This window comes from Cavia porcellus, unplaced genomic scaffold (genome assembly GCF_034190915.1).
Source record: "Cavia porcellus strain 051 isolate PalLab524CR breed Dunkin Hartley unplaced genomic scaffold, mCavPor4.1 scaffold_29, whole genome shotgun sequence".
Lineage (NCBI taxonomy): Eukaryota > Metazoa > Chordata > Mammalia > Rodentia > Caviidae > Cavia > Cavia porcellus.
In genome coordinates this window covers 21,995,903-22,020,917 of record NW_026947512.1, presented here as the reverse complement: position 1 = coordinate 22,020,917, position 25,015 = coordinate 21,995,903, and the positions used below count along the sequence as shown (strand labels likewise).

Below are 25,015 nucleotides of genomic sequence, written 5' to 3'. Positions count from 1 at the left end.
TGAGGTAACAAAACAAAGACCCTGCTCTTCAGTAGACTGGAGTTTGATATGGGAATGTCAGTCACACCTAGGTCTCCATTTCCCCCAGTCCTCCCTAAGCACCTTGGATGTAAGCATCAGCGACACAAAAGCCACTACAAGTAAAGATGGCATCAAATTAGTGTATACAGGGGATTAATGAAAACCAGGTGAAGTCTATGTGTGTAGTAAGAATCACGCTGTAATTAATGTTTGCTGAGTGCTGAATACATTACCAGGCTCTAGGCTGATACCAGGCATGTCTTCATTGATTTCTTGCAGCAAGGGTCTAAGGAAAGTGCTGTGACCCCCATTTTACAGATGAGCACATGAAGGTTTAGGGAGCTGATCAGGGGGCTGATCCATGGTTCACCACTGTTCATATCCTCTCCCCTCAAAGGCGCCTCACCGGCCCTCTGCATAAGCATCCCTTGGGAACATGTTGGAAGTGTAGAATCTCGTGCTCCACTACAGCCTTACTGGTTTAGAATCTGACCTTTAACACAGCCCATCTCTTTCCCTTCAGGTGATTCGTATGTGGTTTAAATAGCAGAATCGCTCGTCTTTTGCCCAGGAGCTTCTGGGGAACCTTGTCCTTCTTGCCGGTCTCATTTAAGACAGACAGCATGCATCGGCTCTTCTCTTTCCCTGCTCTTTGGGCTTGTAGAAGCCTCCTGTGTTTCCCTCCAATCACTTGTACCCATGAGATGGAAGGGTGAAGCTTTAGTGGTTGTGGAACTGCCTGGTGGCTATAAGAGGGACCAGAGGACTTTGTTGGGGAGGCACTAGGGAGATAGGCTTTGGGAGGAACTTTGCAGTTGTCAGTAACCACATAGGAAGGCCAAAGCTGTAGTACCTTTCCCTCAGGGTTCTTTAGGGTTTCCTTATTTGGCCTGGGGACAGAAGAAAGTGTCACTGTCTCTTGATATTTTCTGGGAACTCATGATATCTTTCCAGAAGAATCTAATCTCTCTCTCTCTCTCTCTCTCTCTCTCTCTCTCCCTCTGTCTGGAGACAGGGTTTCACTATGTAGTCCAGGCTGGTCTTGAACTCATATCGATTGATCCTCCTGCCTCAGCCTCCTGAGATGCTGGGATTATAAGCATGAGCCACCACACCTAGGAAGGGTGGGTTTTTTTGAGGAAGGGTGGACCATGAATAATTTCTGTCCATTTATGAACCTTAGAAGCCCAGGTGGCTTCTACACTACTTGCTGGAGTAGTGTAGAATCCAACCAATAAATGTAGCAAGTGTGCCAGGCTCCTGCCCTGGTCGCAGCAGAGGCTATGTGGGGGGGAGGCTGCCTGCTTGAGACCACAGAGCCTTAGATACCGGAGCTGGAAGGTGCAGGGGTCACCCAGGCCAACAGGTGAGGAAAGCAGGCAGTAGAGAGAGGGGGCATGTTCCCAGTGTTACCCGTGACCTGCAGAAGAGCTGCAGCCAGACTGTCACCCAACCAGGAGGGTAGACGCTTTTCCCCTACTTACAAGCCTGTGTGACTGTGTGGACTAGAGGGCTCTAAGATCAGTCATTCTGGAATGTGGACTCTTCCAGGGCTCTCACCAAGATGGCTTCCCTCCTCTCATCAGTCCTAACACCTGTTTGGGACTTAGAGCTAGCTCCTCTCCCCTTAGCTAGAACAAGCCCACCAAGTCCTGCTCTGGAGGATGCTATGAACTCTTGGAAGGCATCTGGGCAGCAGGGAGGGAGGAGCATTTGTGAACTGCTGTGGGTGGTGGCCATCAAAAGGATGCTCTGCCTCGTGGGGCCTGGGCAGCCCAGCTAGAGGAAATCACTGTCCTCTCACGAAGCAGTATCTGCCCTGAGGAAAGAGGACACATGTGGCCCTCGAGCTCTGTCCACTCTCCCTGTGTCTCCCAGAAGAAATGAGCTCTTTCTCCAGAGGGATTCCCTGGATGTCCTGCCTTTGTCACCTGGGGAGTGGGGACCACTTTCTGGGACTGGAAGCCACAAGGAAGCTCAGCCCCACCCCTCTCCTCAGAGCCAAGCCACCACAATTTGGGACAAGGCTGGTGGAAGGGGAAACAGAGGAAGGGAGAGAGGAAATTTCTTTGAGTATCTCCATGTGATGGGTAACAGCATCAGGTCTTCACTCATTGGCAAGAGCTCACTGCGTTTCCGTCCCACAGCCCCTTCCATAGCTTCCCTCTCCTCCCCTTCAGAGTCCATCCTGGTTGCCTCCACTTCTTCCTCTCCAGGGTGGCTTCTGTGGCCCTGCCAGTCCAGCAGAAGGGAGAGGACCCCGTGCCCAGGTTCCCCTGCCCCTCTCCTCCGCAGGTACAGAAGCGTCTGGGAGTGCTGACCGCCTCTCCCTGTGGCTGCTGTGAGAACTCATCCTCTGGTTCTCTCTACCTAGGGCTGCTCTTCCCCAGCCCATCTTGAAAGGGACATAATTCTCAGGGCCTCTGACTTTGTCTCTATGTCAGCTCCAGTTCCCTAGGCAGTCTGCTACCTGCCAAAAGACTCTGGAACCACCTGGAAGCCAATGGGTCCCCTGTCTACATCTTCAGCCTAGATTGGCCCAGTGGGTCACATACTGGATGACCCAGCAGTGCCTCAAACTGAACGTTTCCCAAAGCAAACCCACAGTCTCCCTTCCCATGCACATTCCTCTCCAGGAGATCACATCCTTCATTCGGTTCCCAAATTCTGAAACGGAGGTATCACCTATGATGCTTTCGCCATTTCTTCATCCAATTGGTCAAGCCCCAGTGACTGTCGCCTGCTTGTTCCACTGTAAGTCCTCCTCTTCACCTCCCTCATCCGCCCAGCTTCCTCATCCCCTGCCTAGGTGGCTATGACAACTTCCTCAGCGGTCCCCTGCTTCCCTTAAGAACGTACCTCAATCTCTCCCAACGCTGCTGCCAGATGCTTAAAATTCTCCTGTGGCTCTCAGTCATGCTGAAGACACGGCCCCAACTCCCTGGTTAAGTTGCCGGATATCCCAGGACCTGGCTCCTGCCTGCCGCTCATGGCTCTCTTCCCACTCTGTGCAGGAGCCCCCTGGGACTTGCACTTCCCTTGGGCCGGCAGCTTCTGCTCCTGCTCTTTGCTGTTCTCTCTACCCGGTCTGATTCCTCTTTCTCACCTTCTGACTCATCGCTCCCGCCTCCTACTCGTCCTTTAGGGCTCTGCTCAGATGTCTCGTCCTGCAGGAGCCTTTGTTGACCTCCAGACTGATTCCAGTGCCCCCAAATGTATGCCTGCAGTTCAGCACTACCCCCTATTTCACTGGCCCACTGAGTTCCACAAGAGCAGACAGCGGGTGTCTTTATAGGTCTGGGATAGCCCAACCCTGTTCCATGCGTGGGTCATAGTAGTAGAGAGTAATCTGCTAAAGATCCTGCCTTTGCCACTCATCGGGCACCAAAGACAGGACTCCTGGAAAGGCCTCCAGAGGAAGGGGTCATTTCTCCATCTAAGAAAGTGGACAGCTGGAGACAGTTAGGGGCGGAGGCGGGGGGGGGGGGCTTCCCTTTTTCCCCAGGGAAGACTGCAGCATAAATGTGTAAGTTAATGAACGAGGAAAGATCAGAGTGGTTAAGGAATTTGCCCAGTAACATGAAACTTGTAAGAACCAGGGCTTGGATTTCTTAACTCAGGTGTGTCTGCTTCCTGAGTCCATACTTTCTACCACAGCTTCCTCCTGCCCTCAGCGTCCTTCCTCGGAGGAGGAAGGTGTGATGTCCCGGGCTCAAAGCCCTTCCTACCCCACGCTGTCACTTTCAGACGTGGGCAGGGCAGTGCTGCTGCTGTGAGCCTGGTGCCTGGGAAGGTGAGAGGGGTGGGGCCTCTGCCATCTGATAGTTAAGTTCTCAGGGTCTGTATGTCAGAATATGTCTCACCTGAAACAAAACAGAGTAAACCTTTTTTTTTTTTTTTAGCCGTGCAATGTCTTCTGAAGCCAAGACTAACATTATTTAGAATTACCTGCTACTTGAGGATGATCTGTGTCCCTGCAGCTGCTCAGCCTTGTGGAGAAGGGACATCTAAAATGAAGAGGCAGGGGCTGGGGGAAGTAGGCTGACTACTTGGGGGTGTTCGTAATTTCCGGAGGTGCAGTCGGTGGGGGTGGGGAAGGGATGAAGAGGAAACGTCCGGATCCGTCTTAGCCAGAGAGCCAGGAGGCCGCTTCCCCGGCAGGTCGCTCCCCCAGTGCATCCCCTTCCCTTCCTGCCCTGTCAGCTGCAGCTGAAGGAATGAGGCTGCAAGGCCTCCTCAGGGGACCACCAGGCCTTCTGGGCCAGTGCAGCTGTCTCAGCCCCCAGCCCCGGCTCCGGCACATTCCCCAGGCCCCCATTAACCTGCCTCTCAGCTGCACATCTGCTAACCTGGGGCCTGAAGCGCGGAGCAGTAAAAACCCCTTCAGAACATCTGGAGCGCGGTGGGCAGGGGTGTGGGGAGGACCCCACCTGGAAGGAAGAGGAGATAGAAGGGGGAGAGGAGAAGAGAAAGAAGACGGGGGAGAAAAAGCACTGCAGAGGAGGGGCAGTCTGGTGTGCACCCGGCAGGGAAGTTGGGGAGACCAGAAGCAAACTAAGTGGATTCCCAGTTCTGTGGTTTGTCGAGGTGGGGTGAATCTTCAGGGGGTGGCAAAGAGCAGCCCAAGGGTCCTCAAGGTTATCAGAGGGCACCATTTAAGTCATCGTGATCCTTTGATGGGAAACCACCCCCAATGCCGTGACCAGCTGGGGTAAATCTTTTGGGTTACGTCTGGGGTCTGTAGTCCCTGCACTCCACTCTAAGCCTCTTGTCCCTTCCTTCCCCCTCCATGGCCAAACTCATTCTCTTCTACCTCCAAGCCTTGGCTTAAGCCATTTCTCCGGCAGGGGTGCTTTCCTCTTCCTTTCTACCAAGGCACCTCTCCACTGCCTATATCCGGGCACCACTCGCCTCCTCCAGGAAGTCCCGGTAGAATGACCCTCTGACTCTGGCACATAGTGAACACAGAATATTAAAGTCAGTCATTTTCAATCTTTGGAACTTTTCCTTGTCTTTTAGTCTTGGTTTTTCCATCTGTAAAGTGGGCACAAGCCCTGGGCTCCATGCAATGGAGCCAAACCCTCCTAGAGACGAAAGGCTCAGTGGGCACTTAGTGACAGGATTGCTCTGTGTCTCAGCCAGCACCAGCTGTGCCAAATGCCCTAGTGGACCCAGAGCCTGCCAACAGCAGCTTCCTGCTGCCAGAGGGAGGGAGAACCTGATCAGAATTTGGGCTGAGCAGGAGGGTCTGCTGTGGCTCAGTCAACAGTACCCTTTAGGTATGGTCTAGAAACCTGGATTCAGATCTAAGCGGCTGGGACACAAAGTGGAAACCTTTTGGCAAATCTGGAAAGTTCTAAGAAGGAGGTCTACCCTTGCTGGCTTGTCCCAACAAGCAAACTGAATCTGATTGTGTCCGAGCTGCTTCAAGGTTTAAAAGAAAGAGGGAGAAAGGAAAGTGAACCTTGGAGCATTTGCTGAGTGTGAGTATTGTACAAGGCTGGGGCAAGGGCATCACACCCACACCCATACTCACACACACACACACACATGCACACGCACACACACACATCCCCAGGCCCCACCACATCCAGCAGGGAGCCCTGATCCAGGGACAGTGTGCTCAAGTCCTGGCTCAGTCTGTGACTCTAGAATATGACAACCCAGGAATCAAATTCCTGTCTCAGTCAGTTGAAAGGGTGCCGTGTGATTTTAGGGGCTTTCTTTGAAAGTATTACTACTTTTTTTGCAGTTCTTCCCTATTCTAGATTAAAAAATCATAGGCAAATGCCTAAATACTCCAAGCCTCAGTTTTGTAATACGTGAAATGGAGTAATAGGTCATTTTGGAGATTTATGACATGATGTAGAGAAAGAGCACCGTGCTAGGCACGCTCTGACTGCATAACAAGGGTGTTCCTGCCATTGATTACTAATTCCTAATTGTTCACTAATTCCCGGGACTGCCTCTCACAGTGCTGTGCTTCCTGCTACCGACAGGCCACAGGTAGGGCACTCTGGGCAGCTCGGAGAACCCTCCCATGAGGAGCTAGAGCGGGAGGGACAGACAACAGGGGCTGCGGTTGTGGTCCTTCCTCCCCTGCCAGCATTAGATTTTCCTGAGAGGAGCAATGCTATACCCTCTGAGACCTGTTGCTAGTGCTCCTGGGTGGCAGTCACCCCTGCAGAGAGCATGTGAGGGTCATCCCTTGTGATACCTTTTTGTCCTGTGGATCTGTGTTGAGAGTCTGCACCATGAAGTGCCTGCCTTCAGGGAGTTTATCATGAAATGAGAGGTTCAAGACGTGTTCACAGAGGTCCTATGTGAAGAGGTCTTGAGTGTGGTGGGCTGGGGAGCAGGGGGCTCTGCGGGGCTTTAGCTGTGTGGAAAGTGGAGAAGAGCTGAACTGATGATGAACAGACAGCACTTGTGAGGAGCAAAAGAGTCAGTAAAGTGTGAATCAGGGGCAGATAGGGAGGAAGACTGAATCTAGGGAGGAGAGAACTGGTCGGGTGCAAGCTTAGCTTTCTGTGCTTCTGAGATACCTGTCTGCAGAGAGGCTTGGCTCTGCAGTGGCCAGAGCACAGTCATAGGGACTGGAGCCACTGCAGGATTCCCATGGTACGGATGTGTCCGAGAGAGCACAGTGGATCAGCTGTCTGCAGCAGACCTCAGAGTCTCTCTTAGGGACCATGGGTGAGGCTGGTTGGGAGCCCACAGCTGGAGAGGGTTTGGATCACAGCTATGGCCCTCACAGTCAGGACGTGATTCCAATGCCAAGACCTGGGGACACACTGAGTAGGGGATTCAGGGAAAGGTGGGATACAGAGAGGGTGACACAAATGAGTCATCCGGGTCCCGTCCGTGTCCCCCCCACCCTGCACTTGCCAAACCTGTCTTCCCCAGTGCACGTCCCTGGCCAGGCTGCAGGCCCCGCAGAGCTCCTCCCTGACCCCCTGGTCTCTAAGAGTCCAGGACTTAATTATATGCTGACGCACTTTGTTTTTAAAAAACATGTTTATTTTTGCTCTGACTCATTGTAGAAAATTTAGAAAATACAAAAAATAAAAAGAAGAAAATAAAAGTCATCCGCAATCTTACCACCCAGACACAATGCTTGTTAACATTTCTGTGTATTTCTTCGAACACACACACTCTCGCAAACACATGTGCTTCCTTCTGGGACATTTTAAGGCATTATGTCTAGTCTGGCTTACTGTTTCTTCAAAATTATACTAATATAGCTTTAATTACACTAGTATATAAGTAGCTTGAAATATTTTTAACAATTGTGATATAACTTGCATAGCAAAGTTTCCTCATTTTGTTTTTTTGAGACAGGGTCTCCCTCTGCAGTTCATGCTGGCCTTGAACTCATTTATGTAGCCCAGGCTGGCTTTGAACTCACAGCAATCCTCCTGCCTCAGGCTCCTGAGTGCTGGGATTATAGGCAGTTTCTTCAATTCAGTGGTAGTTAACGTATTTACAAAGTTTTATAACCATTGCCACTGTCTAATTCTTGAACATTTTCATCAACCCCAAAAGAAAATCTTTATTCATTAGCAACCAGTCTCCACTTCCCTTTCCCTCACCTCCTGAAAACCACTGTTCGACTTTTGGTCTCTCTGAATTTGTCTGTTCTAGACATTTTGTACAAATGAAAGTATACAATACAGAGTCTTTTGTGTATGGCTTCTTTGACCCGCATAATATTTTCAAGTTTTGTCCATGTTTTGTTAACATGGTCAGAACTGCTTCTCTTTTTACAGCTAACACTTGTTATATGAATAAGCCAAACTGATTTATGTATGTATCAGTTGATGGACATTGTGCACTTCTTGATATTATTTAATTTTTTTCAACAACGTATTATAGTGTTTTTGTGTAATAGTTTTCAGAGCATAAGTTTTGCACTTTTGTGTTAAATTAATTCCTAGACAGTTTTTTTTTCTCATTGATACTATAAATGGAATTGTTTTCTTTATTTTTTTGGGTTGCCCATTGCAAGAAATATAGCTGACTTTTGGTATGGTGAGCTTGCATTGTGAAACTTTGCTGAACTTAACTAGTGCTAATAGGTTCTTTATAGACTTTAATTAGGTATTTTACTATTTTGGAGGGCAAGTCCTTGTGCAACTATGTGTTATTTTTCTCACCTATTTACTTTATGATATGAACTTTTGTTTTATTTCCTGAAAGTGCCCCAATTCCTTGCCAATAATTTGCATTTAGTTCAATTACATTGCCTATAAGGTGAATTTTAGAGGCTTTACATATTGAGAAAATTTAGTCTTCTACAGGATTTATTATTTCTCTTAATTCAAAGCATCCTTTATATCTCAGTAATCTTTTCATGCTTTTAGTTTTTTCATTAAAGATTCATATATTTCTTGTCACAATTATTTCTTGATGTTTATTAGGTTTTGTTGCTTATATCATACTTATTTAATTATTTATTTACTTGGTGGCTGGCACTGAGGTGAAGGGCTGATTTCATCACTGTCTCTTCTGCTTATTATTGAAACTTAGGAAAGTACCGAACTGTTGTATGCATTTGTTTTATGTTGCTATAATGAAATACTTGAAGTTGGGTAATTTGTAAAGAAAAGAAGTTTACTTAATTCAAAATTTTGGAGGTCCGCAATGGTGCACAGGGTTGGCATCTGCTGGGGCCACATGGCAGCATAGCGGCTGGCGTCGTGGCGGGAGTGTGTCAAGAGGGAGAGAGCACATGGTGAGACAGTAGGCACAGAGGTCGGGCTCTCGTGGGAACACACTGGGATCCACAGGAGCTACATTGATCCTTCCCAAGCTGTGCTGGCGATGACCTAATTATCTTCCACTAGGACTGACCTCCTTAAAGTTCTACCATCTTTCAACACTGCCACCCTGGGGACCAAGTTTCCAGCACATGACCCCAAGGAGAACACGCTCACCCCAACACAGACTATAGCAAGTATACACATTAGTCACTTTATTGAAGTTTTTTAGTGATCTTAAGGGTTTTATCATTTGACCTTACAGGTATGATCAAAGATATATAATATTGTTTGTAAATAATAATTATAGCTCTCATTTATTTTTTTCTATCTTATACATTAGAATTTTCAGAGGAAGGATTATTAGCAATTATGATAATGAACATATTTATCTTATTCTAGATTTAATATTCCTAGTACTTTCTATTTCCTAGGACTTTAATATTCCTGGTACTTTCTTATAGTGGATAATGCTAGAAATCTTTAATATAGTGTATCATTTTTGAGAAAGAATGCCTCTATTTCAAGTCTTTTTAAAAGTTAGGATTTTTGATGTTTCTGAGGGGCTTTTCTGTATAATATTAATCTAATATATTCATCTATATATCTATATTGGGCCCATTTTACTATAGCTCTATCTTGGAATGAGCCCATAGTGGTAGGGGTAAATTATTTTTATTGAATTCCAGTGACAGTGTTATACTCACAATATTTATATCCTACTTAAATATTCATAGCTTGTTTTTGGTGCTTTCTTGGCTAGTGTTTGTCATTGGACTAAACTGAGTTAGCTGAGATTATTCTGGCCTTTTCTATCCCCGCAACAATTTATAAAGTATGAGGAATATTTCTCACTTGAAAGTTCGGAAGAATGTACTGATAAATTGCCTGCTTCAACATTTGTGTTTGAGAAGAAAATTCTGTGATTATGTTTCTAATTTATTCTTTAGTGTTGAGTCACATCTGGTTTTCTATTTCTTGGTCAATTAGGGCATTGCATTTTCCAAAAATTATCTATTTTACCAAAATCTTTTCACTGTATCTGAATACATTAAATACATGTTGAGGAAAATGGAATCTTCTGGAAAAACACACACATTACAGTTTTTGCCTCATTTCTATGGTCACTTTCTTTTTTAATGTTTTATTGATATTTCCGCTGTCCTCCCTCTCCCCTCCCTTCTCTCTCTCCTTTGTAGTGGTTCTCAAATTTGAGCCATCAGTGTGTCTCCAGACTCTCATCCCTGTCTCCTCCAGTCAGAGTGAAGGCGAGTTCACTTTACACAGAAGCCTGAAAGCTCTGTCCGGGCAGCAAGTCAGGGCAATCAAAGGCCTCCTTTCACTGTTTCTCTTCTTTCAGGAGCGCTGACCGGTGCGGCTTGTGTCCACTGTCTGAAGCCTTGGTTTTCTGGTTGTTGAGATGTAAGAGCTTGTTTCTGCTGCTCCATCCTGCCTGGGAGTGGAAGTTAAGACATCCTCAGTCTCTCTCGATGATCTATTCTGCATCTTTGAATATGTTTTTTTTTTCTTGAGCCATGAACAATATAAGGCTACTGTGTTTTCTGACCCCTTACATGGTTAAGAATATGTTTTTGTGGACTTCACAAATGATTGTCTCACTAAGTAGATGTACAATCCTTGGATCACGGTGTTTTTCTCGGAATTCTGTGGATAAACCTGCATTTTTCCTCTGGTATGCCGGGTGCCAGGACATTCTGAGGTCAGTCTATTGTTTTGTTTTCTTGAAGGATGGCGTGTTTCTTCTTTATGAAGATTTATGAGATTTTTTTTCTCTATCCTAACAATTGCAAATTGTGTCTAGGTATGAATCTTTTTTTATCTTGTGTGCTTGAAATACAATAGACTTTTTAAATCTATAGTGTTTTTCAGCTGCAATTTTTTTTTTCATTAACAGTGATCATGGGCTTCCGCTCCTTTCATTGTGGGTTTAACCCTCAGGAACACCTACAGTTCTTAAATTCAAATTCAGCTCTTTTTCCCCTTTGTCTCATCTTCATTTTCATAACTTTTATCTCTTTGTCCTTTTATTCTCACTTGAAGGAAAACTCTCATGTTTGCCTTGCCCATCGCCGATTTTTGGTGACACTGATTTTATTCTTTACCACTTACAATGCGAATTTGAGTCCCGCTCTTTCAACTCTCCTTTCCGTGCAAACTTCCCACATTCTACCTTGCTCCATGTGTGTTTCTGTTTGTCTTTGAAAATGTACTTTTATTTTTTTTCTCATTTTATGCTTTTGTTCTTCTAAGCTTCTTTTTCTTTCATGGAGTTTTTGTTCCTACTTCATAGAGGTCGTGATTACTCATACCTTTTTGAGGGTGCCAAATACCTTCCACTCCCTACCCCCTTTATTTTAGTAGCAAATTATTTTCAGAACTGTGACCTTCTTCTGGGTTGCAGGATGCTATCACCTCTTCCTTGTATTTTTAAAATTTAAAAAATGCTGTTGCTCTTTATTTTTTCTCTCTTTTTAGAATATTTTTATTTTGAATTGTGGTTAAATATATAAAACATTTACCATCTTAATTATTTTTAAGTGTATAGTTCAGTAGTACTAAGTAAAGTCATATCATCATGCATCCATCACCATCACCCATCCACACCCCTTTTTATCATGCATAACTGAAATTCTGTACCCATTTGACAGTAACTCCTTGTGTCTGCAGATACCTCTATTCCATTGTTTCTATAATTTTTTACTTTGAATACTTTGTGTAAAGTGGAATCTACAGTATAAAGTGTAATACCAAATACAGTTTAAATAAGAATTTATTTCAGTACAAGACACATTGTCATTAATCCTTCTCAAAATCCTCCTCCTTGCTTGGAACACACACAACCCATCCTTCTGACGCCTTTCTGCAGCAGTTCTGTAAGTCCTCCTTCCTGAGTGTCTTTTCATGGCTGCCTCAATGTCTTGATTGGCTCAAAATGTTTGTGGCAGTTTCTGTCAAACAGCTCTACAGTGTGCCCTTATCCAGCACTGTGCAGCCAGAGTCAAAATGACCATGAAAGGTAAAAGTTTTGAATTGATTCCGAACATCGAGGCAACCACAACTAAGGATACTCAGGAAAGAGTATGTTTGAAGCGAGGGGGAGTCATTTGAGAGGGACTCATGGCCGTGTGCCTTTTACTGTAATAAAGTATTTTTAAAAAGCACTCACCATATTTTGATCACATCTCATATTTGCCCTTTCGTGACTGGCTTATTTCCTTTAGCATAATGTTCTCAGGGTTCATCCATGTTGTCGCATGGGCCAGCGTTTCTTTTTATGCCAGGGCTGAAGAATAGTCCATTGTACATATAGATCACATTTGTTTCCATGCATTCATCCACTGATGGACCCTGGGTGACTTCCACCTGTTGGCTCTTCTGAATGATGCTGCCATGAATACAAGTGTACAAATGCCTCTTTGAGTCCCTGCTCTTTCTCCTTATCTTTGAATAGAAGAAGTCTTATCTAGATGCAGTATGTGTCACTAGAGGGATGGTATGAATTTCCCATGGTTTTGCGTCCTCTCCTCCCAGGCCTAGTTCAATCACCTTCTCAGATATACAGGCAGAAAGCAGGTTGGTAGGTCCAATTCCCAGGCCAGTTTTTAACCTATTCTTCAAAGCAGAGCAGATATTCATCTGGTGTAGCTTTGGTGTCTTGCAGTGGAATAGTATCCCTCACCCGATAATAGGTGATCTGATCTCCCCACCAAGGTCTGTATGAAAGTCTACACCAGTGGCTGGCCACCCTAGCCAAACATTAAAATCACCAAAGGAAACTGTAAATGATATTCAGCAGAGATTCCTCCCTGAACTAAATGCCTCTGCGTTTCTGGGGGTGGTCCCAAGTATCATAGTTGGAAAATCTCGTTGGGTGATGCTACTGTGGAGCCCTGATAGAGAACCAGTGTTTTACTTGATAAGGCCACTAAGGCTGTCATCTCTTTGTCACTGTACAACTCTGGCCCGGAGAGATCTCATCTCCCAGGATGAAGGTGCCACTCCCAGACCCTGCCCCCTTTTTCCTACCAAATTATTTTTGGGGAGTTGAAATCTCTGAGTGAATATAGAAATCTCGGTATGGTGCTGGAGGTGGATAGCACACTGGGTTTCTCATCATTTAGCCAGGTGTGGTGTCTGTAATCCCAGCATTCTGCGAGGCTGAGGCAAGAGGATCAAAAGTTCAAGCCCATCCAAGCAATATAGAAACTTTGTGAGATCTTTGTTGCAAAATAAAAAGTTTTAAAAACACAAATGGAAAGGAAGAGGGGGAGGAGGAAAAGAGAGGAGAGAGAGAAAGAAAGAACAGCATCATTTATATAGGGGCGTGGCTGTCCGGTTTTCTGGACTCTGATTCAACCTGGATGGGAGGGAGGAAGTGCATCCCTGTTTTCTGTGTGGGAAGAGCCACTGTGTTTTACAAGGCAAAACAGAAGAAACCCACTCATTATCAGCTCTTTTTCTTAGTTCCTCTGACCTCAAGGTTAGCAGAGATACCAGATTCTGGTAAGTTTTGCTTTGGGTCTAGGTCTATGTTTTTGTCTTCTTTCTGTATCTTCACAGGTGTTTAGCAAGAAAGTGGTTACATTTCTCTCCATTGGAACGGGACAGGCTAGGTGTGTTTCATTTGTTTCCCTTATTTCCTCCCTAGGCTGGAAGAGAGGGGTTGCAGAGGGTCTCCCTGCGTGTCACTGTTTGAACAGCCACTGTGGGTGTGGAGGTCTCTTGATGAAGAGCCAGGAAGGATCAAGGAGAGTGGAGTACAGAGAGGAACAGAGTCAGTCAGGTCAGGAGGCTCCAGAGAGGTGTTTGAAGCAGATCTTTGATGAAAGGAAGGAAAAATAGAATTCAAACAGGGGCACTAGCCTCCACAAAGGCATGAGGATGAATAACCATGGGCTCTGGGGCAAGAAAGTACAGAGAAAGGTATTTACAGCTGAAATGTAAATGGGGGGAATCTTCCCAGAAATGAGGCTGGTAAGACAGTTGTTTAGGGAAGGTTCTCAAGGGCCACGAGTAGGACTAGAAGCCACTGATGATTCTGAGCAAAAGAAAAACAAGATCACAAACTGGGACTGATTCTTTAGTCTGCACGGATGGATGGATGGGCAGGTGGATGAATGGAGGATGGGCAGGTGGATGGGTGGATGCATGGGCAGGTAGATTGATGGATGCATGGGCAGGTAGGTGGATGGATGGATGGATGGGCAGGTGGATGGATGGATAGATGGATGGGCAGGTGGATGAATGGATGCATGGGCATAAATGGATGGATGGAAAGGAGGAGGAAGGCTAAGGCAGAGGACAAATACCATATGGGTGTAACTTCCACTTCTTGCACTGACTCACAGGGAATCTGAGAGCTCTTGGGCACAAGGGAGGAGAAAATAGATTGTGGGTAACACCAGAATCATGTGTTAGGAAAGCCAGAATTAATATGGACTTTTTCCTTTCTATTTCTCCCCCTTCTGCCAAGGCACCTTTAGAAGCACTAGTATGTGGCTTGGTTTCCTTGATGGCTAGTACTACTGGATCTGATGTGGTATCTTAATCTTTTTTGTGTGTGTGTGGTACTGGGGATCAAACTCATGATCTTGTGCTCGCCAGGCAGGCACTTAAGCCACTGAACTAAATCCCCAGCGCCTGATATGGCATCTTTAAAGCACTGGAATGTCACTTATATTCCCTAAACCTCTTTCATCACTGCCCCTGCCTGAAGATGCAAATTGCCTCTTCCTTTACCAACCACTACTGCCTTTGCCAAGGGCAGCCGTCCAGGCCCCCGTCAGTCACAGCACCCAGCTCTCAAACACATCTCAGACAGCCAGGAAGGCCCCCAGGGACCAGCCATATTGTCTGGAGTGCAATGGATGAAGGATGAGGGGCAGATGAGATGGCTTTCATTGGTCCCCCTCCTCCCCACCAACCAGGATCCCAGGATTGTCACCCACAAAGCTGGCCTTCTGCCCAGATCTGTAGGGCTGTATCTTCATGGGAAGCTCATAAAGCCTACATAATCTCCGCCTGCCTCCCTCCTGGAGGATGCATAATTATTTTTATATATTGCTGCTGAAGAAACACAAGGAATGGCTTACAGGAATGCTCAGGTATCATCCTTTGATGTGTGGAAAGGAAGCAGCTCCTCTGCCTCCTGGGGCTCATGCACACCCATCAATCCTCCTGACAGATGGAGGGGAAGAGTGGCTTGGGCATTAGCATGGCCCAGAGAACAAGTTGGAATTGCCTTCATTTTAATATTCCACTTTTGATCTATTAGGAAGGCTGACAGTGAGAGGGGAAGAATCTTATGAGGTGACATAAATCAGAATTGATGGGATTGCTCTTCTCCAGCAAACACAGACCTTCCCCCTGTGTCAGGAGAAGGAGGAGAGGGATGCTCCAGCCCTTCTCCCTCAGTCATTAGTGGAATGCAAAGGTTATTTCAAGGCTCCTTCCACCTTCAGCCCACTCTGGTGCACCTCTGCAGGGAAGCCTGCATCCTCACTCCAAGCTCCTGGTGGCTCAGTGGACCTCTTCTCTGGTCTCCATGTTCCCTGTCACCCTGGGACTCATCTCTCAAGAATGCTGAGGCTCAGGCTCCTGGGAGTTTCAGTTTCTGAGCTCTCTAAGGCTTTGATTTGTTCTCAGCGAGGGCCTGATGATAGGCTCTGGATGAGGAGTTACAGCTGAATCCCATGGTGTGGGTCCCAAGTGTTGGTTACCGCTGAGGAACTCTAGCTCTTCCAGGACTCAACCAGTGACCTGAAGAGAATCTCTGGGGATTGTCACTATGGCACTGTTTACAGGCAGAGACTGACAGGCACCTTTTCCTCCTCAGAGGACAGGGCAGGAAGAAGGGAGCAGTGGACTCACGGCCCTCAGCCTTCTCTGGCTTGACCTTCTCCTTTATGATTCTGGCCAAGTCATTTGGTACTTTAGAGCTCCTAGCAGAGTGGGATCCCTTCAGTTCTCTTTCCTACAGCTGTAGTTTCTCTTGAGCAAGTATTTCTCTGAATATTCTGGAAGTGCTCATAACTTCTTTTCCCAGTGCTGGGGATGGAACCTAGAGACCTATGCGAGTACTCTACCACTGAGCTGCACCCCTAGCCCAGTGCCCATAAATTGGTTAATAAAAGCCACAGGCTGAATATCCATGGTGGGCAAGTTTCAGAGAAAGAGGGGACAAAGCCCAGGGTTTTTCCAATCTAATAGAGGAGAAAAATTAGTAGAAGTGGGCACTAGCATCAAGTCATTCCAAGGTCCAAAATTGACCTTTGCTGGACTGGGGATTTAGCTCAGTGATTTAAGTGCCTGCCTGGCAAGCATGAGGTCATGAATTCAATCCCAGTACCAAAAAACAAAACAAAAAAGAGTTGACCTTTGCCTTCCTTCGCCTTTGCCTACATTCTTCCTTGCTCCCCATCTCTCTGGAGCAGAGCTCTTGGATTCCTAGTCTGTGTCTCATTTTCAGAAGCTTCCCTCAAAAAGCTGTTCTCTACTAAGAGGATACTGGATGATACTTGCCAGATTTTAAAAATACAGTTGCAGACAACTTCTGTACTCTAAAAAAGAATCCTGTCACATGGTAGGATTTTAGTCATCTCAAGATGCTTGTGGGGTATGGGTTAGAACTGGCTGCCTAAGCTGCTGGGCAACATCATATTCTTCTAAGATGGCCCGTTCAGCAAGCCTCCTGTCCTGGGGACACAGCGGCATAGCACAGAAGAATTTGTCCAAGAAAAGTAGCAACTGTCAGGAAGAAAGCCACGAGGACCTCTTAGCGAGCCCCATCCTCTGCAGGTGGAGAAACTAAAGCCAGAGGCAAAAGAGAAAGGCTGGAGATCACATGGCAGCCCCAAGGCCCTGCCAGCCTCCACCACTGCACCGCAGAGTTGTTTTTCTGTCTCAGACTTTGCATTCCCTGCAGTGCCAGGTCTGATTCACCAGGTCCCCAAGGACGCACACATTCTCCTCCCGGCTGCCTTGTCTGTCTCACCCAGCCCCTATTCTCCACCCCACCCAGGACACTTTGCTTCTGACACACACACAGCTGGTAGCTTTTCCTCTTCTGTGATGGGCTTTGGTCAGCACTCTGTGCATATTCTTCTCTCTGCCAGTGAAAATTCAGTTATTCCTCAAGGCTTAGCGCAAAGCTATGCCTCTTCTGGGAAGCCTGTCTCCCTTCCATGGTCTAATGGTTCTCTCTCTGTCTCTGTCTCTATCTGTGTCTCTATCTCCCTCCCTTCCTCCCTCTCTCCCTCTTTCTCTTTCTCTCCCTCTGTCTCTCTTTGTTTATGTGCTCATCTTCGTGAATAAACAGAGTTCCTCAAGAACAGGAACCCAATCTCATTTATCTCTATGTCCTTGATGTCTTACATGGAGCCCAGGTGATTTCTCAGAGCTATATGGCAGCCACTAGCTGCACGTGGAGTATAGTGCCCAATTTGGTTCCCTACTAATATTAGCCACATGTGAAGTGCTCACCAGTCACCATGCCTACTGGCTCCCATGTTGGACAGCACCTTCCAGCCATCCTGGAGAGCTCCCTTGTGCACCACTGTCTCAGCAGAGAGGATGGTAGATGGGGGAGGGGGTTCCCGCTGCCCAAACTCTAGGGATATTGGTGTCTGGAGGGAGGAAGTGCTGGAAAGAGAGATTCCTGGACTGGGGTGCAGTCCCATTTGTGTGTTCTAGACTTGCTTCTTTTTCTAGGACAGATGCATTTCCTAGAGCCTGTTTTGGGCACAGCTCCAGAGCATGGAACGCTGCTGGGCCTGCTTCCTTTAGCTGGGTGGTAAACTCTGATGCTCTAGTCTTGATGAACGGAAGCCTGACTTGCAGGGTGGTCTCTTGAAAATGCAGAAAAGCCCTCTGGGAAGGGTTGCCCAGCTCCAAGAGTTTTCCACACACTTGATCAAAGCATAGGTAGGTGTGTTTTTAAAGGCTGAGGCTTTGGAGTCAGACTGTGCTTTGCCTCCCTGAACATTTTGAGAATACTATGGTTCCTAGTCCCCAGGTCTGCAGTGAAGACTGAATATGAGAATGTATATAAAATGCTCAGTGGCCCTGGCAGTCAGTTAGTTCTCACTAAATGTTAGCTTTTATGTCATTTCATTAAATAATAAAGTATATAGTGTGAGAGCTTCTGTGGCGAGGAATTGTGTATTGCCCCAGAACTGAATACACTGCTGGGGCAAGAGGAGGATTATTGTGTTTAATCCACCCATCAGTACGTCTGTAATGAGGGTAATTTCAGGTTACTGAAAGGCAGTGCAGGAGATACATAGTGGAGTAGAAGCTGGTTGCAAGCTCTCATGAAACCCCAAAGGGGCCTCCAAGAGGGCAGGCAGTAGTCTCTGGAAGGGATCTTGGGAATGGTCAGGGTGTACACAGGTACCTGGGTCCCCATACCTCCCTTGCTGAGTCCAGCTGGACAAGCCCTCCTGCCAACAGGACCAGGGCATGGCTACAGGCCGGGAACACCCCCACCTCTGTGTTCTCCATGCAGAGGCGGCCAGTACCGGCAGGAGCAGGGCCCTGCTGCCCAGGGAGGCCTGGGGCTCTCCCCAGCATGCTGCAGGTGCCGGCCTGCTCCCTGCTGGAACCCTCACCTTCCCTGGCAGGTTCCTAACTGGGCTGTTTGTTCCTCCAGGCAATCAACAGCTCCCACATGGAATATTTTCCCCACAGAATAACCATTTCCATAGTGGCTGCTTTTATTTTTTAACTTTTAATACCTCCCCCTTTCACACTCCTCTCTGCCCACACCAGAACCTGGGATGCTTTCTCGCTTCTCTCCCTTCTCCATATTGCACCCTAAGTCAATTTATGCTACTCTGTGCTTGGCGTGGGCTCTGAGATAAAAACCCAGCCTGGGTTTGGTCCAGAGCAGCTGACAACTGTATGTCAATGAACAGTCTCCGTCCTCAAGTTCTCTCTCCCTCCCCCTCACAGTCACAATCAGGAACTGACACTGGGAAGCCTGGCCCACAACTTTGGGGCTGTTGTGACCTCGGGAGCAGGGATGACTTGTGGGCAGCCAGCCTGTGCTGATGCTCAGGGTCCTGGCCTCCGAAGGCCCTCGAGCCTGGGTCAATGTTGCCACTGTTATCATGAGTTTCTCATGAGTTTTGAACAAAGGCTTTCCATTTTCATTTTGTGTTGGATCCTGCACTTTGTGCAGCCCATTTTACTCCAGAAGTCTGAGTTGTGAGCAGGCTTGAAGAGAGGCAGGAAGGCTTGAAACTGGGCAGGAAGCAGGGTAGAGAAGCCTGAGTTTGGCTGGGGGGTGCCCACTGACCAGGGGAGTCCCTGCCTCTAAACTTTCAGCATCTGAATAGATCCTTGGTCCCCCTTTCTCTCTCTGCAAAATCCTGATGGTCTGAGAGGGAAAGCATCCAGTTCCAGTAATGGCTGCAGATACTTCCTCTGGATGATGGGACCACACCATAGGAAGGTCCCTGAGGCATGAGCTCTTTCTAGATGTGTCCAGCTCTGTCGGACCTCTTCATCATAAATTCTGGTCTTCAGCCTCTCTGCTCTTGAAGACTTCACCCTATAATTGCTGTGACCTCTCCTCTCATATGTCTCAGATCTGGAGGAGAACCAAGGTCATGGCTGACCTGAAGGGAACAGGATACCTGCCCCCTTTTCCTGCTGTATTCCTGTCTCCTGCATGGCATGCTGGCTTCTAGATTCAAAGTCAGCCTGTGCTCAGAAAGCAGACACTACACTTGGAGGCTTGCATGCATGATTAGTGGTACATGATGAGCCCCAAACGTGTCCCTTATGTTTTGCATTTGGCTAAAATCTGGCAGGACGTAGGACGGATTACAGAAAGTTTATATTAGATCCACCTAATCCTTTGTGAGCTGCAAGAACCACTGGTTTCCAAATGGAAATGTTTTCCCTGCAGTTGTATCTCCTTGTCCTCCATCACTACAGGGAAGCCGGGCTTGTAGGATGGAAAGATGTCCTGAGTTACAGTCACATCCCTGCCACTCCCCTTTGTGCATTTCTAGGATGTGATTGTGAGTTTACACTATTGCCCCTCTGGGTCACTGTCAGTGGGTAATTTCTTGCTGCCTAATTTATAGCTCTTCCTTTACAGCTTGTTCCCTGTTAGGTCCTCCTCCCACTTTAGTCAAGTGGAACTCCTGTGTTGCCAGCTCCTTTGGACATCCTAAGGCCAGATGACTTTCATACTGCCTACCCCTTGGGCTGTAGAGAGAAATATCCCCACACTCACTCTGTCCCCTCCTGTCTCGGCCTCAGTCCTGGGCTGGGGGAGCATGAAGAACTGTTCAGCTCTAGAGAGGTTAAGCTGTTTCCCCAGAGTCCTGACAAGCCCAAACTAGCCTACGAGTGCCCTGCTAATCTGCCTTATTACCGCAGGTAAGAATTATAATCAAAAAGCACTCGAGGGGCCCAGGCCCACGTGGGAGAAAGAGAAGAGATGTTGATTTTATTCCAGAGCTTAATTGGTATAATTGCTCTCTTCCTCCTGCCAAACCTGAGTTAGGAATAACTCTCCCACTTGCCAAAGATCTGCTCAGAGAAGCTTGGGGTCCCAAATGGCTCTTTTAGCCCCCCTCTACCTCTAGACGGCAGGGGAGCCTAGGGCCCACCAACCTCAAAAGACTGGGAGCCCCATGGGGCCTGACTTCTGGCCCAAGTGGACTGGGGTTTCTTCCGTAAGCAACCATTCTCCCAGAAGCCAGGTGGGGAGAGAAGAGGTGAGAGTTTTCTGCAGCCACGGTGCTGAGCTGCGGGAGTCTCTGAGACTCAGAGGACTTGGAGAGGAGAAGACAGTGTCTAAGAGGAGCAGTGGAAGCAGAAGTCAGTGCTCCTGCTGCCTCTAACATTCTGCCCTGAGTTCCTTGAGACTCCACATCTATGGAGGTGTTTTGTCCTCACCACCAAAACCACCAGGACCTGCAATTACTGGGTGTTCAGTTCCTTCCTGAGGTCACCAGGCCCCCAGGCCAACACAGTCTTTTGTGGGACCCACTTGTGAGTGTACAACGTATGTGCTGACATGTGTGCTTCACAAGGAAGAAGCAACTCTCCAAATGCCTCCTGTGCTCAGAGAATAAAAGATCGTTTCCCTTGGCCCTGCCTGTCCCACTTCCTGTCTGCCTTCTAGCTATCTGTCCTGCTGTACACTCACAGAGCTGCTGCTTGGTGCATCTTAGTCTCTGCCCTGCTTCCCGGGCCTCTCGTATAGGTGAACAGATTCTCATCCCCTAAATCCAGCTGTGCAGTGGAAAGTATATGTATTTTGGTGTCAGGAAAGTGGGTTCAGCTCTTTGGCTCACTAGTTGCATGATCTTGGGAAGCTTAATTGCGATGTAAAATGTGGCTAATCAGAGATAATGCCTGGTGTGGTGAGGACACAGGTCACCCACTTGTATCTGGCACTATATCTACCTGTCATATGACAAATGCTCAATAGATGGAAACAATGACTATTATTGGAGTCACAGAGGTATAGAGCTTCTGCCAGTGCAGGGCTTCAAGGAAGGCAGCGTCACCCTTCTTGCAGAGTCAAGCTTCAGAGTTTAGTGAATTTACCTTGTGGGTAGGCAGGTATAGAGGACAGGGCACCCATATTCAGGCAACTGCTGGGCTTTATCAATTTGATCTTGTAAGGATGTCTGGAATCTGTGCCCCTTTCCCCATCCATATTGCCCAGGTTCCTGCTTCATATTATTCCTACTTCTCCTTGTCTATGCATCACCTTCCCTTAAGAAGACCATCATAAACAACTTTCATGGGGTCCTAAACAGGAATCAGCACTTACGTATCTATCAGTGTTCCCAGGGAAACCTGGGAACAAGATGTTGCCTACACTGAGAAGGCCTCCTAGGATCAGGAGGACAGTTTGGACACCTTTTAAGAATGGAGAGGAGAGCCCATCTACCTTCCTGATAAGCCTGGTCAGGTTATCATTTTAGGGCTTGAAGGCAAAGGATCCAGAAGATAGCTATATAGTCATTTGTTCAAAATTGCTTACTGTCACCTGTTAACTCTGCATCGCGAAGGTGCTAAGAATTCAGAACTGAACACAGTACCCGTGGTTGTCATTAGCAGAGCCAGGAGGATGAATTACAATCCTCATCTTCTATAACAATTGATGATCAAATCTAAGAACAAGACTCCTTTGGCCAGCTGAGCACTAACTAACTTCAGGAGGAAACGGCATTCAGCCCTCCTCTCTTGTCTGCTTATGTTCATCAGGCCAGAACATAGGAGGTTCTGGAAGACCAGGTTCTGTGCTTTAGCCCAAAAATGTGCTTAGGAATCAATGAGTCAGTTGGGAATCAGATTAAAATCCACATTCTGATTTAGTGAGTCTGTATTTCTAACAAGCTCTCAGGGGATGCTTAGGTCCATGTACTCATCATGAAGCAAAGAAAGCCCTAGAAGAAAATCTGAGAGGTCCACTACTGCTTCTAATGCCATGGCTCAGAATGGGATGACAGGGCCAGAATGCCCAAGCTGAGTGATGCTACCCTAGGCTTCCTCAACAGGGTGATAAGCAGGTATGTAAATGCCAGAGACTGCTGATGGGGGTGGAGGTGAGGTATCCTGGGAGTGTTACAGGTTGGTGTAAAAATCATCGAGGCTTATAAATAGTACCTTTCTAGAAAGCGCCAGTGGTGTGGTATAATGGTTATGGATGCATATTATGGAGCTGGGTCTGGGTTTGAATCCCAGTTCTGCTACTTACTAGATGTTTACCTGGAGTAAGTTACTTAACCTCTCTCTACCTCATTTTTCTCATTTGCAAAATGTCAACTTCATAGACTGTAAAAACAAATGACTTGATACTTGGATATCTCTTAGAACATAGTAAGCCTAGGCTGGGGATATAGATCAGTGGCGTAAGCGTTTGCCTGGCAAGTGCAAGGTCCTGAGTTTGATTACTGGTAGAAGTGGTAGAAGAAAGAACGAGAGAGAGAGAGAGAGAGAGAGAGAGAGAGAGAGAGAGAGAGAGAGAGAGAGAGAGAGAGAGAACGAACATAGTAAGCGAATGCTCAGGGAATCACTCACCGTGTGCTCTGCTCCACCAAGATAGGGCTCAAGCAGGGCAGCTCTGCACTCTGAGGGTCTGGTGATTCAGACACTAAGGGAATGAAGCTCTTTTGTGAAGACACTACACCTGTGGTTGGCTGAGCTACATGATGTCAGGCAGGAAGTGTCTTGGTTTCATACGTGAATGATTGTCATTTTCCAGGCTCAGTTTTCTGGAAAGGTAGAAGATAGGGGCAAGGTGACACCGACAGCCTAAGTTTCTGGCTGGCAGGCGCCCAGGCACACTGGGACTGAGGTGAGGTGGGACTTTGTGTGGATTTTGTGTGTAGAAAAATAGCAGGAAAGTGGCGTAATTTGTGGGATGCTAAAAAGACTCTCAGACTCTTCAGATAACTTCACCATGCCAAGGAGCCTGCTGGGCCAGTACTGTACATCTTAGATCAAGAGCCAAAGGGATTACCACTAGGGGGATTTGGGGCCTGGACCCTACATTGGTCAAACTTTTCAAGTTTCTAGAGCAAATGGTATGGCTATCGCTGTCCCTTTCAGCAACTATCTCTTTGCTAATCTTCTACCTCCAGTAACTGTGTGGTCTCCTGGTGGGTAGGATCTTTTTAAAGCAGTGAAAATTAGCCTAAGTCCCAGACAAGGAGGAAAAGACAGTAGTATATTGATAAAAGACACTCCGGCAGACACAAATCTGCAAAAGGCTAAAGATGAGCAGTCTCCTTGTTTTTCTGGTCTACCAAGATCTTCCAGACTCACATCAGAAGTCCTTGGGTTACCCAAGTTTCTCTTGGGCACAGAGAGGAACGCCCACCATCTGTTTACTTATTCTAAGAAGCAGCAAATCAAGGGTTTCAACCATGTTATGCTGAGACTCGCCCAAATCAGGAAGGAGCCCCAGGACTTTAGTAGAAGCCTCACAGAACTTCAGGGTTCTTGAAGGGACAAGAAACAGGCAGTTCTAGGAGTGGGTGACAGAGAATGGCTTACATCCCTGGGGAGTCATTTCTCTTTGGTTAAGTCCAGAGGGAAGAGCTTTCCCTCTTCCAATAAATACAGGGACATCTCCATTGTATGGCTTTGAATGGACAGAGCTGAGAAAAATAATGGCATACTCAGAGCAGGCGGGGGGGGGGGGCTATGACACAGATTTAGGGGCCTGGGAGTTTAGGGGAAATACTTGTTATCCACAAATGGGCTGTGGGTTCAACCTTGGATCTGTGAGGAAGAATGAAGTCAAATGAAATCACATAAATGTCATAAATAGAAATGTGTGGCATAAAGGATCAAGAATTGTGGGCAAGGACTGGTGTGGTGGTGCATGCCTATAATCCCAGCACTCGGGAGGCTGAAGCAGGAGGATCACTGCAATTCAAGGCCAGCCTGGGCTGCATAGTGAAACCCTTTCTCAAAGAGCCAAAAAAAAAGTTAGGGGCACCTCAAGTAGCAGCATACTTGTTCAGCATGCATCAAGCTCTGGGTTTCATCCCCAGCACTACCAACAGAAACAAAAAGTGGGTTGGAATAGAAGCTAAATATAGGGACTTGAACGTGTAACACACATGATGAATGGTGGTCAAGTCACAGCCACAGCCCCAGGGTACTTCCGAGGTTGGGTTGGGGGACTGGTTGATGCAGCCCAGTCTCAGACCTTGATCTGCATCTTGCCCCAGATTGACCCCTCTTCCTCCTCTCTTCTACCAGGCGCCTAGATGCCAACCTCATCTCCCTGGTCCCGGAGAGGAGCTTTGAGGGGCTGTCCTCCCTCCGTCACCTCTGGTTGGACGACAATGCACTCACGGAGATCCCTGTCAGGGCTCTCAACAACCTTCCTGCCCTGCAGGCCATGACCCTGGCCCTCAACCACATCAGCTACATCCCTGACTTCGCCTTCCAGAACCTCACCAGCCTCGTGGTGCTGTGAGTTCCACCCTGGTCCCATCCGAGCCTGGTCCTGCTGGGGGCTGCACGCATAGTCGAGTTGGATCAGAAACCGGGCTAGCTTTGCTCCTCTCTGCATGCTGCTGAAATCTGCTGGTCTTGGTTTGTCCTCTGTAGATGAAGATCCTCTACTGATTCCCACAGGATTACCACAAAACCAGAAGACCTTAGACCTGTAGAAATACTCTGAGGGCCACCCAGGCCAGAATGCTATAAACAAAAAGCAGGAAGTA

General features: G+C 47.2%; 1 protein-coding gene across 4 annotated transcripts in view; it reads left to right on the top strand.

Annotated features, from left to right (window-relative positions):
- Lgr6 (leucine rich repeat containing G protein-coupled receptor 6) overlaps positions 1-25,015 on the top strand; it is a 110,003-nt gene that overhangs the window by 44,287 nt on the left and 40,701 nt on the right. For all 4 annotated transcript variants that reach the window (XM_063240258.1, XM_063240257.1, XM_063240256.1 and 1 more), the window contains one exon: positions 24,546-24,761. In XM_063240258.1, the coding sequence (XP_063096328.1) occupies positions 24,546-24,761 (216 nt within the window). The remainder of the gene's footprint in view (positions 1-24,545; positions 24,762-25,015) is intronic.